Source organism: Microtus oregoni, unplaced genomic scaffold, assembly GCF_018167655.1.
Source record: "Microtus oregoni isolate MIOR12 unplaced genomic scaffold, Mior012 000029F_ref0000214, whole genome shotgun sequence".
Taxonomy (NCBI): domain Eukaryota; kingdom Metazoa; phylum Chordata; class Mammalia; order Rodentia; family Cricetidae; genus Microtus; species Microtus oregoni.
This window is the reverse complement of record NW_024543088.1, coordinates 3,405,648-3,421,297: the sequence shown is the minus strand read 5'-3', so window position 1 is coordinate 3,421,297 and position 15,650 is coordinate 3,405,648. Positions and strand designations below refer to the sequence as shown.

The following is a 15,650-nucleotide window of genomic DNA, read 5'->3' as shown; positions in this document are numbered from 1 at the left end:
CCCTCGGGAACGGCCAATCACAGCACGCTCTCTTCATTTCGTCATCAGCAGCCAATCAGTGTGGCTCTCCAGCGGCCTCTGCGGAGCCTCCAGCTGCTGGGGCTTGGGGGTGCAGTCTCCCACACCAGCCAGCAAGGGTTGTTTTTATTTTTTTTTCCTTACACCCCAGTGTCTCCCTCCGTAAAATGGGACTCTGGATGCTCCAAAAGTCCCAGCAAAGTACCTACCTGTACATAGGCAAGCCACCGGAATCCTCTAGGCCCCAACCCGCGGCCCTCTGGCACACTACCAAGAACCTAGCTTGCCTTCCAGGCGTGAACGTGGTCTACCAGCAGCCTACACTCTCCTTCCCCCGCCGGAGTAGGTTTCTCTGTGTTAACAGTCCTGGCTGTCCTGGAACTCGGTTTGTAGACCAGGCTGTCCTCGAACTCGGAGATCTGCCTGCCTCTGCCTCCCCAGGGCTGGGATTAAAGGCGTGTGCCACCATGCCCGGTTTGACCCACTTTGTGCTGCCCACAAACTACATCCCATAGCCCAGTACTCGGGAGGCAGAGACAGGCGGATCTCTGCGAGTTCGAGGACAGCCTGGTCTACAGAGTTAGTTCCAGGACAGCTAGGACTGTTACATATAAAAACCGTCTCAAAAAAATCTAGCAAGGTGCCCAGGCTAGCCTTGAACTCACTCTGCAACTTAGACAGCCTTGAATCTGTGATCTTCCTGCCTCCACCTCACCGAGTAGCTGGGATGCCAGGACTGGCTTATTTTTCTTTTGTGTGTGTATGTGTGGAAGTCAGGTCTATTTGGGGTGTCTTCCTCAACCCATCTCCACCTTACTGAGACAGGGCCTCTCGCTGAACCCAGAGCTCCTCGATTAGGTAGGGCTGGGCAGCCAGCAAACTCCGGGGATCCTCCTGTCTCTCCCCTTCCCCCAAACCCTAGGGTGGGTGCACACCACTGTACAGGACTTCTCCACGTGGGTGTCAGACATCAGATTTGTCAAGTGACAGTGATGCTACCTGCTGAACCCTCTCCCCTGACCCTGGCCTGCACTTTTAAAGATCCAGCTTGGGGCTGGAGAGATGGTTCAGTGGTTAAGAGCACTGCCTGCTCTTCCAAAGGTCCTGAGTTCAATTCCCAGCAACCACATGGTGGCTTACAACCATCTGTAATGAGGTCTGGTGCCCTCTTCTGGCCTGCAGACATACACACAGACAGAATATTGTATGCATAATAAATAAATATTTAACAAATAAAAAAATAAAGATCCAGCTTGCTAGACCCAGCAGCTCCACATTTAGCCATTTCTCAGCACAGGGCTACTACTGCGCCTGCAGCAGCCACCAGGGTCTGAGCTGTGAACACGGGACTGTCCTCTGACCATCGGTGCAGGCTCCCTCCCTGCAACCCTCGGCCCACTCCCACACCCACTTCCTCCGTGAGATGCGGCAGGCTGCAGACTTGGCATTATTTTATTTTCCAGTTCAAAGCTACTATCACGGGTCTTCAGAGTTAATACAAAGGACAGTTACAAAAAATAAAAGACCGAGACACCCCGAGTGAGTGAGATGCACGGTGTTGGGGAACTGGTAGAATGAGGTGTCTGGGAAGGGCCCCCCTGAGGTTTACTCCAGGGCTCCCCGGGAAGGGACACACCTGGTTTTCTCCCACCCCAGGAGCCCCGAGATGTCAGGATGACATGGAGCACCAATCACAGGGCCAGGGCTGGGGGTGAGCAGGCAGGAGGGAAGGAGGAAGGGAACCCACTGGGGAGGCCAGGTGTCAAGCGTCTCCTCCCAAGACCACTCACAGCTACAACCAATCAGGCAAGTTTGCCTGGGGCCCTTTCAACAGTGACATTTCCTTTAAAAAAAAAATACTGATTTGGTCATTTTTCTGCTTCCAGTCAGGCCAGGGTGAAGAGGAGAGATGTCAGCAAGGCCCACCCCCACCCCAGAGTGTGCAGGGGCCACATGGCAGTGCTACCCAGCTAGTTTTGAGTCAGGGAGCCAATTCGGACCTCTGCAGGGTCCGACAAAGACCGCTCTCCAGCCATGATCCAGAAAAAAAACTTGTGGGCAAACCAGGCCACACTTGCCTTCAGTCCCACGAAAGGCTTGCCTCCAGGTGGGGCCAGAACAGGTACACCAGAAAGAGGTGTGATCTCCAGGGGAGGGGCTTCCAGTTACAAGCTCAGGGATGGGGCCGCTCCCTCATGAGCCCTCCCCAACTTCTCCTAGGCCACTTCCTGGGGAAATAAGGCTCAGAAGAAAGGTGCCAGCATGCCCCATGACAAAGAAGGGTGCAGAGGGACCCGAAGTTCCTCCCAGGGACAGTCTGCAGCCGCTGACCCTCGGGGAGCAGAGAGTTAGGGGGGAGGGGACCCACAGAGGGCAACAGGCAAGGGCACCATTTTCTCTGGGGTTTCCAGTTTGAAAGGCAAGGGGTTTGCCACCTGCTGCAGGGCCACCTGGCAAGTGGGGATAGCAGGAGGGACTAGATGAGTGGCCCGCAGAGGGCAGGTGGCCCTAGTATTCCCAGAGCGAAGCGGGGTCGATGGTCTCCGCACAGGCCTTCAGGACCCCGGCGTGGTCTCCCTTCAGGTAGCGGCCGCCCACCTTGATGGCCACCTTATTGTAGTCGCAGAACTCCAGGAAGAAATCCACAGGGGTGTCGCTGCTGCTAGTGACGGAGGAATCACTGCCCACCATCCAGTACTTGCCCGTGGAGTCTGGGGAGGGCAACTACATGTCAGGCTGTGTTTCCCACCCCAAGGATTAATATTCCCTCCCGCAGTCAGCCTCAGAACCGAGTGTGGCCAGCTGGACGTGGGGCACACTCCTACAACGCTAATACTCAATCCTAATACCGAGGCTGGAGGATTATCTAAAATTCAAGGCCATTCTGGGACATTTCCTGACACCTCATTCCAAACTTAAAAGGGGGGGGGGGTTAGGGGCTGGGCATGATGGTACGTGTATCTTTATTCCCAGCATCCTGGGGCAGAGGCAGGTAGATCTGACTTTAGGCCAGCCTAGTCTATAAAGCAAATTTTAGGACAGCTAGGGCCACATAATCATATTCCACCATAGATAGACAGACAGACAGACAGACAGACAGATGATAGGGATGTAGATCAGCAGCAGAGCCCCTGCCTAGAATCCCCCAGTGAGGGGCTGGGGTGTGACTCAGTGGTAGAACACCTGCCTGGAATCCCCCAGTGAGGGGCTGGGGTGTGGCTCAGTGGTAGAGCACCTGCCTAGAATCCCCCAGTGAGGGGCTGGGGTGTGGCTCAGTGGTGGAGCCCCTGCCTAGAATCCCCCAGTGAGGGGCTGGGCTCTGGCTCTTGAGTTCAGTCCTCAGCACTGTAAAGAAAGAAGGGGGTTTGCCTTGCCAAGACCACTCACAGCACAGGGTCCCATTCCAACTTACCACCTCTGGACTGCTGGGGTCCTCTCACTCTAGTTTTGGTCCTACAGTCAAGGTGTCATATCCTTATCTTCCATCTTTCATCCTTTCTTCTCTTGTCTAGTTAATCCTCCTGCCTCAGATTCCCAGATTAAGCCATTCCCCACCATCCCCAGGGTGCCTGGGACAGACTGGGAAAGTTCTCTCTACATACAAGGAGGGAAGCCGCTAGCCCCAATGGCCATAGGATACACGTTCCCTTATGACCGTGAATGGTTGTAAGTAGCCCCACCCAGAGAACCTGCCTTTGATGTTGTAGGCACCATCATTGAATTCCAGCTGGAAGACATCGTAGCTGGAGCGGTTGGCATCCAGAGTGCCCGTGACCTTGCGGCAGCCAATGAACCCGTGTTCTCCACGGAACACAATAATGGGGCGGTTAATCAGCTTCATGAGGAAGAGTTCAGAGTCCCCTGTCACAGAGAAAGGGGCCATTGAGTTTATAGCAACAGGGATGGGTCAGCCAGGGCATACCTCAGAGAAGGATCTCAAGAAGCTAAGGTGCCAGCCTGAGGGTACACCAACCTAAGGGAAGGCTTGCACACACAGAGAGGTTCAGGTGGGACAGGTGATTGACCATGCGGTGACCATCCCTCTAAGACATTAAGGCTTGGGGTGCATGCCCATGCGGCTACCTGCTGTCTCCACGGAGGCGGCCAGCTGACCATTTTTCTTGGCGGTCACAAACTTGCCATTGGATGCCCTTAGGGTGATGCGCCGGTCGCACCACTCGATGTCAAAGTAGCAGCTGGCATTCCTGGGGAAGAGGAGGAGGGTTGGCAGCATAGGGTCGAGCAGGCTGCCTGGCACGCAGCCAGCCCACGTGACTCAGGGGCGGGGTTTCACTCACTTGGTAGACGCAGTGGATTGCACCCCTCCGGTTGCCGTCAGTGTCCAGTACTTGCCCGTGTGGGTGCGGAAGGCACACTTCCTTGTGTCCCGGTCAATCTCCAGCTGGAAGGTCTCCTGATCAGTCTCTTCATCCTGATTGGCCGACAGGTCCATTCCTGCAGAGGGGGACCCCAGCCAATCAGGCCACTGTTGTCTCACCCACACTCAGAACACCACCGGGCAGAGGGTTTCCTCGAGTGTGGCTCAAATCCTTCAGATGGTACCTGCGCACTGGGCACGTGCTCAGATCCTAAATTCGGATCCCGAGAAACCACATTAAACCCAGGCATGGCAGCAGGGCCCATAATCACAGCACAGGGAAGCCAAGACACGTGGGTCCTGGAGCTCAATGGCCAGTCAGCTCCAGGTCACTGAGACATCCTTTTCTTCTTTTTCTTTTTTGGTTTCCAGACAGGGTTTCTCTGTAGCTTTGGAGCCTGTGCTGGAACTAGCTCTTGTAGACCAGGTTGACCTTGAACTCACAGATCTGCCTGCCTCTGCCTCCTAAGTACTGGGATTAAAGGTGTGCGCCCCATATTCAACTGAGATTCTTGTCTCAAATTCAGAGTGGACCCTCAGGAGACAGAGGCAGGTGGATCTCTGTGTCTCTGAGGCCAACCTGGTCTACACAGTGAGTTATAGGACATCCAGAGTCGTAGTGAAGCTCCATCTCAGAGTGCAGAATGACAGAGATGTATCCAATGTTGACCTCTAGGCTCCGTGTTAGAGGTACACACAGAAAAAATAAAAGTCGAAATCAGTTGGGCGGTGGTGGCGCACGCCTTTAATCCCAGCACTCAGGAGGCAGAAGCAGGCAGATCTCTGTGAGTTTGAGGCCAGCTTGGGCTACAGAGCTAGTCCAGGACAAACTCCAAAGCTACAGCAAAACCCTGTCTCGAAAAAGAAAAAAAGAAAGGAAGGAAGGAAGGAAAGAAGGAAAGAAAAGTTGAATGTGCCAGTCCTCAGAAGACTGAGGCAGGCCAGCCAGGATACATGAAACTCTCAAATATATATATTTGTATATGTATATATATAACTGGGGATTTAGCTCAGTCATTGGTGCGTTTCTTTAATCTCTAGCACCCCAAAGACAAGGAAGGAAGGAAGCCTTCAAACTTCAAAACGAACCACCCACAAAGATGTTCTAAAGCCAAGCAAGAGAACTCTCCTGTGGCCGAGACTGGTTTTAAAGATTGCTGCCATTATGTAAGGTAGGCCTGGTTTCGTAGGTACAGATGGAGGCGTTTCCGGGTAAGTCGCCCCAGTGTCGGGAGTTTGCTTTAAATACAACCAAAACCATTGAATAAACACACAGATGGTGCCGGTTCTTCAGAATGTCACATTGTGGGGTGCTGGCAAAAGGGGGTTTGCTACCGGCTTCCTGTGGAGGGAATGTGTAAAAGTAAAAGAATATGAAGAATGAGCTATACTCTGCCACCCACGCCTATCATCCCCGCGCTCAGGAGGCAAGAGTAGCCTCAGCTATAAGTGAGACCCTATCTCAGAAAATAAAATAGGGCAAAGTCCTAGGGTTCATCCCCAGAACTGCATAAAAGGATCAGAAGTTCATGGCTAGCCTGAGCTACATGAGACAACACTACCACCACCCCCTGCACATACACACACAAGGGCTGCAGGAACCTGCTACCAACACCAAGCCTAACAACTTGACTTCGATCTCTGGGACCAACACGGAGGAAGGGGAATTGACTCTGCCATCTAAACCTTTGCCACAGTTCGGGGGCCACCACCCTCACCATACAAGTGTGCCAGAGGCCCACGGGTTGAAGCGGACCTCTTTTGAAAGAAGGTGGGTGTGGTGGCACGTGCCTTTATCCCTAGCACTCTGGAGGCAGAGGTGAATCTCTGAGTTTGAGAGCACCCTAGTCTAGGTAATGAGTTCTCGGCCAAGGCTACAAATAAAATAAATACAATGTACAGGGGAAGGGAATATAACTCGGTGGCCAAGTGCTTGCCCAGCATGGTGGGAAGCCCAGGATTCCACCCCCAGTACCACACACACACACACAAAACCACACATCCCTTTGAAAACCTAAAAATGCTCAAAAAGGCTAAAGATGAAATCATACTCTAAGCCTGTCCCCGCCAGCCACAAACACGGAAGCCTCACCCTGCTCCGTAGCATCTGCCGGCCAGTGGACATGTCCACCCAGACAGGACCACTGAGCCTCCATCTTCTCCCTTGCTGTGGGAGGTCCTTTTGTCTGCGGGTTGCTTTTATTATTTATTATTATTATGTGTTGGTTAATAAATAAAGAACTGCATTGAGCCTATGGCAGGGAAGAACAGAACTAGGTGGGAAAAGCTAGACTATATGCTGGGAAGAAGAAGGCCGGAGTCGGGGCTGGAGAGATGGCTCAGTGGTTAAGAGCATTGTCTGCTCTTCCAAAGGTCCTGAGTTCAATTCCCAGCAACCACATGGTAGCTCACAACCATCTGTAATGAGGTCTGGTGCTCTCTTCTGGCCTTCAGGCATACACGCAGAAAGAATATTGTATACAAAATAAATAAATATTAAAAAAAAAAAAGAAGGGTGGAGTCAGAGAGAAGCCATGGAGCTCCTGGAAACAGATGCAGGAACTTTAGCCGGTAAGCCACAGCCACGTGGCCATATACAGATTAAGAAAAATGGGTTAAATTAATATAAGAGTTAGTCAATAAGAAGCTAGAGCTAATGGGCCAAGTAGTGATTTAAACAATACAGTTTCTGTGTGATTATTTCAGGGCTGAGTAGCCAGGAATGAACAGGCAGCCTCCTTAAAACATCCTCTTTTTAAAATTGGTTTTCTTTAATTTTAAAGAAGATTTCTTGCTAGGCAGTGGTGGCATATGCCTTTAATCCCAGCACCCGGGAGGCAGAAACCGGCAGATCTCTGTGAGTTGGAGGTCAGTCTGTCCCCCACCAACTCAAAAAAAAAAAAAAAAAAAAAGAAAGAAAAAAAGAAAGAAAAGATTTCTTGTATTTTCTATGTCTGAATGCTTTGCCTGTTTGTAGGGGTGTGTACCACACGTGTGCCTGGTGCCCTCAGAGGCCAGATCTCCTGGAACTGGGTTACACATGGCTGTGAGCCACCATGTAAGTGCTGGTGAGAACAAGAGGCAGGCAGTGGTGGCGCACGCCTTTCACCCCAGCACTCCTGAGTTAGAGTTCAGCCTGGTCTACAGAGTGAGTTCCAGGACAGCCAGAGTGGTTATAGAGAGGATACCTTGCTCCACCCCTCCAAAAAAGGGGTTATAAAGCGTTGAGCCATCTCTCCATTGCCAGCTCTCGTTTTTGGTCTGGCTGGAGACAGGATCTCACTGTGTATCCCAGGCTGGCCTCGAACTCAGATCTACCTGCCTCCACCTCCTGAGTGCTGGAATTATAGTTGTGCACCCCAAGCATGGCTTGCTGAGTTCTTGCACAATTTCTGGGTCACATGACCCCACTGAGCCCAAATAAGGTGTTGCCCCCAAGGCGTTCTCCGCCACCATGCTCTGTACACTGGCTTTGACTCCACCTGGAAGCAGGGTCTTGGGTCCGAGACAGACGCGTTTCTAGAATATCCTCAGCCAGGTCACAGTGTACTCTGCCGGGCTCCCTGTTTGTCTTTATGAAGCATGGACCAAGTAGAAGATGGCAGATGCCACCTACGCCACCCTTGCCCTTAGGAGCCCATCCTTAGTTGACAATCCACCCAAGGGTGTACCAGTGCCACCCTAACCCAACGATGTCTCTGTCTGTGCTGTCTGTGCAGCTGGGATCTTTACCCCACAGAGTGGGAGATGAGATTGAGAGGTGGCATGACCTAGGCAAAGTCACCCAGCAAGACCAAGAGGCTTCTTGGCTCTCAGGAGTGGGCATGGACAAATGCCTGGCCATGCCTTATCAATCCCTTCTAGACCTATGGATCAGCAGGTGTGGCTTCCATGGTGGGTCACCCGTGATCCTGACCCAGTGTCCCCACAGGGTCTACCACTGAATCATGGTAGAGGGGAGAGAGGCCCTCTCAGGCTAGTGGCCACCCTGAAGCCACAGCTCCAGACTGGAGTCTGCTCAACCTTCTCGCTCCTGTCCCTGGCCCATACTAGAGACTGCTAAGCATTGAGGAGACAGCTGGCCACGTGAATGTGAGGTGCTGCCCACTGTCCCCTCTGCCTGCCTGGAATTGGGCTGCCACGTGCAGGGAAAGCTGAGTCAGCACAGCCCACTGGGCCGAACAGCCACACCCAGTGCCAGCAAGGGCAAGGAATCCCATAGGGTGACGGAACAGCCAGTAAAAGCCAGCATTGGGACCTCAGTGGGTAAAGGCTCTTGTCACCAGGCCTCCAGACTTCCATCTCCAGAGCCCAACTGGTTGAAGGAGAAAACTGATTCCCATGTCATCCCCTGGGCTTCATGTGTATGTTGTGACCCTATATACACGCCCCCACATACAAATAATATACACTATACACACCCCCACATACAAATAATATACACCATACACACGCCCCCACATACAAATAATATACACCATACACACGCCCCCACATACAAATAATATACACCATACACACGCCCCCACATACAAATAATATACACCATACACACGCCCCCACATACAAATAATATACACCATACACACGCCCCCACATACAAATAATATACACCATACACACGCCCCCACATACAAATAATATACACCATTCACATGCCCCCACATACAAATAATATACACCATACACACGCCCCCACATACAAATAATATACACTATACACACCCCCATACAAATAATATACACCATACACACGCCCCCACATACAAATAATATACACTATACACACCCCACATACAAATTATATGCACTACACAAACACCCCCACATACAAATAACTCCATAAAGGAAATTAGATTACATTTTTATTTTGAAAAAAAGAAGGAAAGAAAAAAAAGCCAGCATTGGGGGGTGTGGGTCAGTGACTGGGCATTTGTCTAGAATCCCCTCCTGGAGGGGCTGAGGGTGTGGCCATTGGTAGAGTACTTGCCTGTCCTGCTCAGGGCCTCAAGTCTCAACATCACATTCCCACAATAAGAGAAAAGCACACTTTTAATCCCAGCACACAGTCGCCAGAGGCAGGCGGATCTCTGAGTTTAACTCTCAAATGATAGAAGCTGCCCAGCAGTGGTGGCTCACACCTTTAATCCCAGCTCTTGGGAGGCAGAGGCAGGTGGATCTCTGAGTTCAAGGCCAGCCTGGTCTACTGAGTGAGTTCCAGAATTGTCAGGGTCACACAGAGAAACCCTGTCTCAGGAAAAAAGGAAAAGAAAAAAGAAAAGCCCCTCCCAGCCACCCCAGGCGCAGAATGCTGTTCCAAGATACGTTGAGCAGGAGGGGGTGGGAAGCCAACCAGAACTGGTGGCCCAGGCCCCTCATCTCAGCACACTCAAGACTGAGGCAGGAAAATAGAGTTGAAAACCAGACGGGCTTCAAGACAAAAACCAAAACTAAGGTGAGCGGGTTTAAGGAGTCAGAAGAGTCGGCTTCCCCACATGCTAGCCATCCCTGAACAAGGGTCAAGAAGTTGTGGGCACCGAGTTCAAGGTGGGGCAGTGCAGGGGACAGACAGACACCAACCTCAGCCTTGTAGTGATTCAGAGAACCAAGTCATCCTGATGAGGACAAAAAGCACTCATCCAGGCCAGCATCTGGCTCTCATCGCCAGGTACTGGGACAAAGGGCCTGTTGCATCTAATCTGTGTCAAAAGGCCTAGGAGGCTGGTGAGGCACCAAAGGTGGCCTCCAGGCAGCCTTTGTTAGAAGGCTTTCTCCCCTCTCTGCCTCAGTTTCCCTACCCTGTCAAAAAGGACCATCTCTGTTGGGACCCCAAAAGGATGTGAAGGCCTGTTGCCAATGAGACAGGGGGTCCTCCCAACTCAGCAGGAAGGGCTGGGAAAGCAGTTAGCCCCCTTGCAGAGAGGCCCCTCCAAGGCCCAGCCCAGTGGGGGAAAGGTCCCACTTGGCCTTGGAATCACATTGGAGCTGCGTTGCCATGGTAACAGAATTTCTGTGGGATTTTTTTTTTTTCCAACAGTGGCAGCACAGAAAACCTGAGTCACAGGCTCCTAGGAGCCCACGGGAGGGGGCGTTGAGGGGGCGTGGCTATCTTCCAGCTTCACAGGCTGTGGTGACTCAGAGGGTCCCCCAACCCTCACCCTCTTTCCTGAGCTCAGCAACTTGCCAGATTCTCTTGCCTTGTTCCAAATAAGCAACCTCCACAACCCATCTTTCTCATTTAGGAAGAGGGCTTAGCTTAGAATCCTCCAAGACTTCACCTCACCCCATCAGAGTCTACTCAGTGGTCAAAACTGTGCCATTCCTGCCAAGGATGGGGACCTCTTAGACATCCTACAAAGCCCAGCCTCACCCTCTACTCCTCAGCCGGCCACCCTAGGAAGGGTGGGGACAAGATCCTTCTAAATAAAAGACATGCTCAAGGATTAGAACCCTACATGTGAATGAGGCTGAGGAGTGTAGGAAGACACAACAGGGGTCTCTTGAGCCAGCAAGGGCTTGTGGGGATTTGGGGGTACCCTCCCCCCCAATCCTGAGTTAGGTACTACTCACTCCTCTCATGTGATCTCCATCTCCAAGGAACAAAGCCTAGCCCCAAGTACCTCCGTTTTACAAATGGGGAAACTGAGGCCGAGGAGCGGGAAGCAACTCAGCAAGGGTGATTCACAACCCCAGACTGCGGATTTCCTCCCCCTAATCCTGGCCAGCAGTTCCCAACACGTGTTTCCGAAGCGCAGTCCCGCCTCCCTGCCACGCAGGCCTGCCCAAAATGGCCTCCCCGGCACACCCACCCAACAGCTCACCCCAAAAAGCAAGGGGAGGAGTTGGCTGACATGGGAATGAGGCTCAGACCCCGACATATGAGGACAGAAGAGGTCTAACCATGACCCCACGTTCCCTTTACCTCCAATTTCCGCCCCCTCCTGCCCCATCAGCGTGAATCACGCACAATCAGGACACTCAAGATGATACCTGCCCAGGCTCGCAAAAACACACCCTCTAGCTCCTTCGTGGCCCCAAGGGTCACCTAACCTTCCCCAGGGCAGCAAGCCTTGGACACAGTTCACAGCGAGCCAGTATCTCTATGCTAGGAAGTCCCTAGCATCTGCAGGGTTCCCTCCAGTCCCAAATCCCTGGCTGACTTCCTCCAGCCTTCCAGAAATGCAGGGCTTGCTCACTGCCCCTCCCTGCCGGGGCTTTGGCACAGGCTGAGCCCTCTGCCTGCAAGACCAGCCCATACATACAATTGATGCCTGCTAACTTCTGTCCACTCTCCTGGGGCAGCTCATGTATGCTCAGAAAGGACCTCTGACCCCGATCATCTAGTACCCTGGTTCTGGACCCCCAATCTTGCTTTACGTGCCAGTCACGTTCCCAAGAGACACTTACTCTCTCTTGTATCTCAGTGTTTGCTAAACAGGTGGGAACTCTGACTCCCTTCACCCAGCTATGTGAAACAAGAGAAGCGGACACGCGTTGGAGTGTGAGTGTGTGTGTGTGTAAAATGAGAGAACATTCTGGAATCAAATACACCCAGTGCAGCATGTTGCTGCTGATTTACTGTGTAACCTAAAGCAAACGGCTATACCTTTCTGAGCGTTAATTCAACCAAACTCAGGCAGGCCCCACCCAGGGCTTAGCCCTCTGCATTGGGGGAGGGGGGTCTTCCTCGCCACAGACTCAGCTCCCATCCAGCTATCTCCAAGGCCTGGAGCCCAATTTCCCACCCAAGGAAGCGAGATCTCACAAGCGCCTGCCAGTAGACAGCAAAGACCCTTTGGCAAAAAAATAGGGGATACACCAGAAAGGAGGCGCCTACTTGTGGCACGCCCATGCCCATGCCGGTCGGAATGGCCTTCCAGCCTGTTAGAGGCCCTGGATGGGGAAGATCCAGTTGCAAACGATTGTTCCCAGCCAGGGCCTTGGGGACCGGTTCACTCGAGGGTAGAGGCTTCTAGAGCGAGCTGGACACTCGCAGGGCCAAGAGCCGGACGGCGAGGTGTGCACGAGAGGGCAAGAGTGCCTGGCGCGCAGCCACCCACCCGGGCCACGCCGCCCGCCTGGCGGGGTGCGAAGGAAGACCCAGGCGTTTGCGCTCCGCGCCTCCGCACAGGACCCAGGACCAAGGACGACGCTGGGGGGGGGGGGGGGGGTTGTTAGGGGTGGCTCCTCCGCAGAGGGAACCGCCTAAGTCTATCCCCTCCCCCCCAGCCCCGCTGCATCTGGTTTTCCCATCTGCAGAGCCCTAGCAGGACAAAGGGGACGAGGGAGGGCCCAGCCGAGGCGACCCGCCCCCCTGCTCACAAAGGCCGCGGCCCGGAGCGCCAGGCCTTAGCGAAGGGAGGCGGGGTGGGGGAGGGGCAGCCCCCGTGGACGCCCCCCCTCCCCATAGCAGTGCCGACCCCGCCCCGCACACCCCGCCGCGATCAAAAGCCCCGCCAAACCTCCACCACCTCGCCTGGAAAGGCAGGAAGAGCAGGGGTGACTGTCCCCTGGCCCTCTGGCCAAAGGCCTGCGGAACAGGAGGAAGAGTGCACGAGGAAATGGACAAGGGGGAAACCTTCCTTCCCAAGACCGCGGGCAACCTATCCTTGAGGATCAGCCCACGAATAGGGACAACCCAGATTGGGAAAAGGGGACAGAGAAGATCTACCCAAGGTCTAGGGAGCCCCACGCCCCCAAAAGGGGTCGGGGAGGTGGGCAGTACTGCTTTAGGATGTGCTAGGCCGCACCCCACGTCACCTCCTCCCGGCAAAAGTGCACGTCCCGGACAGGGGGTGGTAGCATATGCCTTTAATCCCAGCACTCAAGAGACAGAGGCAGGAGGATTTCTGCGAGTTCAAGGCTAGCCTGGTCTACAGAGAGAGTTCCATGCCAGCCAGGGCTACACAGTGAGACCGGGTTTTTCAAAACAGAAGACCACCTCCCCAAGGCGGGGCATAGAGGCCTGTGGGCCTAACGGAAGCGCACGGGGAGATCGGGAAACAGAAGGATGCAGGAGTCGGGGAATGCTTTTGTGCACTTTATCGGGACCTAAGAAGGGGACATGTCCCCAACTCACCCTGGCGCGTGGACACGTTCCTCTCGTTGGCCGCCTGCAGCACCACCTGAGCGCAGCTCTGCTCCAGAGCGAAGAGCTCATCTTTGCCCACCTTGGTGGCCTTGCCAGCCTTGAGGGTGCCACTGGGCCCGGACGGGGCCAGGTAGCGACCTTCGCAGTCGCGAAAGGCCACCTTGCCGGAGCGGAACTCGAGCGTGTAGCCCGTGGCGGGCTCGGGCCGAGCCACCAGGCGCCCGTCGTGGCGCAGGAAGCGGTGGTCCGACGTCTGCACGCTGTAGCGCTGGTCCTGGAAGGCCAAAGTGATGAGCGAGTCGACGCCCCAAGGCACGTCGCGGTCTACAGCGATCTCGTCGGCCGGTCGCGCGCTCAGATGCGCGTAGCGCTTGCGGGTGACGCTGTAGATGTTGACCTGTGGGTGCATGGCGATGTGCACACTCCACTTCTCGGCCGGCGACACGCTCTGCGCGAAGCACGACAGGCGGTCCTCGGTGCCGCCGAAGTAGCGCCGGTGAGCCTCGGACTGCAGCGACCAGCGGCCGTCGTCGTGCGCCACGACGAGGAAGCGGCAGTCGGCGTCGGGCACCTCGCGCTCGCAGCTCACGTTGCCGTCCTTGTCGGCGGCCAGGTAGCGACCCAGGTGGCTGCGCAGACACACGGCCGCGCTGCCCGACTCATCGGGAGGCTGCTCCAGCGTCCAGATCTGCTTCTTCTTCAAGCTACTGGCGGACGCGTTCACCTTGAAGCCGAACGCCTCGGCTGTCAGGTACTTGTTGCCGCAGCTGATGAGCCCGAACTGGATCTGCACCGCCTCGGTTGTGCCGTTGGCGGTCATGGTGACGGAGGGCGGCCCGGTGGCCCCGGGAGCTTGGGTGGCTGTGCGGGACCTTCTTTGTTCTGCACGGCTTAGCCCGCTGCAGCGCTCCACAAAGCCAGCCCGGCGGCGCCCTGGGTTTTATAAGCGGGTGACGTCACGGTGTTAGGCCACGCCCCTAGCCGTCCTGCTAGGGGAGGGGGCTCTGCAAGCTCGCCGAGGCCCCTGCGTTGGATTCTCCTGCGGGTTTTTCTGGGTTTTAAAGGAGGGTCGCACCCTGTAGTGCAGACTATCCTTGAGGTCGCTGTGTGGCTCAGGCTGGACTCGAACTCTTAGCTATCCTTCTACCTCTGGCTCGTGGGTGTTTACTCGTCCATTTAACTGCTCCTCCACTGCAGTATTTGGCCGATCCTCAACTTTCCCCTGCTCTCTGAGGCCACCCTGGAGCACTCCACCCCCAAACCTGGCAGATGGAAAGGATCAGCCAGCTTTAAGGTAATAATGCGTTCCGGATGGAGGGAGGGGTCCAGGGTGCACCAGGAAGTAGTCTTAGAAATGTTCCTTGAAGGGGCCTGAGACACCGGAAGACACAGACTGGAAAACGGGATCTGGGATAAAACAGACGTTGGACTCTAGGGAGAAACATACAGAGCCCTACCCGCCCGCCTTAGGGTTTCTTGCAGCCTGGGCCTCCTGCGCGGGAGCTGAGATTTCTATCCAGAGCCAGCATAGAGTTCAACTACCCTGCTGACTCTAAATAAACCGAGGTGATTGTGGCCTAAGTCAGTGACCAACGTTCCTCCGAAAGATGCTCAAGCCCTGAGATGCTGGTCGATCAGAAAGCAGGAAAAGTATGACAGGAATTGCAGCCTCTATGAGGAAGATCAGAAAGCAGGACAATTCCCTGGAATGGCACAGCCCCTCATGGTTCTAGACCACTTCGCACCCACCCACCACCCCATGTAAGAACACTTCCCTTTGAGTTTCTGGAAGACTGAGGCCTTTGGGGCATTCCCTACATGCCAGGCCGGCCTCTGGAATGCTGGCCCTACTACAGGCTGCCCACAAGATGTGGCCCTCTAGCCCTGCCCCGCCCCAGGCCGACCAATCCTCAGGGGGATCCCTGTCTCAGGCAGTCCCTTCCAGGGACCATCGAAGAGAAAGCAGAGAAAGCGTAGTTGGCAAAGGTCAGTCCAAACAAGCCTCTAGCAATCCCTGCTGGGAAATCCCTTAGAGGTCACAGAAAAGGTCATCAAGAATTAGGTTAATGCCTAGCCACCCTCTCTGGCTGTGTGACTTTAGAGAGATTTCCTCTGAGCTTTCCCTCTTCTGTAGAAAAGATATATATTCCGGGATATGGTGAA

General features: G+C 54.3%; 1 protein-coding gene across 1 annotated transcript; it reads right to left on the bottom strand.

Moving 5' to 3' along the window:
- Positions 1 to 1,452: 1,452 nt before the first annotated feature.
- Positions 1,453 to 14,425, bottom strand: LOC121465094 (fascin). The gene is made up of 5 exons (XM_041678277.1): positions 13,476 to 14,425; positions 4,317 to 4,473; positions 4,102 to 4,223; positions 3,712 to 3,879; positions 1,453 to 2,729 (listed from the first exon to the last, which is right to left on the bottom strand). The coding sequence occupies exons 1-5, from the start codon at positions 14,305 to 14,307 to the stop codon at positions 2,527 to 2,529; spliced, it is 1,482 nt and encodes a 493-aa protein (XP_041534211.1). The 5' UTR covers positions 14,308 to 14,425; the 3' UTR covers positions 1,453 to 2,526.
- Positions 14,426 to 15,650: the final 1,225 nt, after the last annotated feature.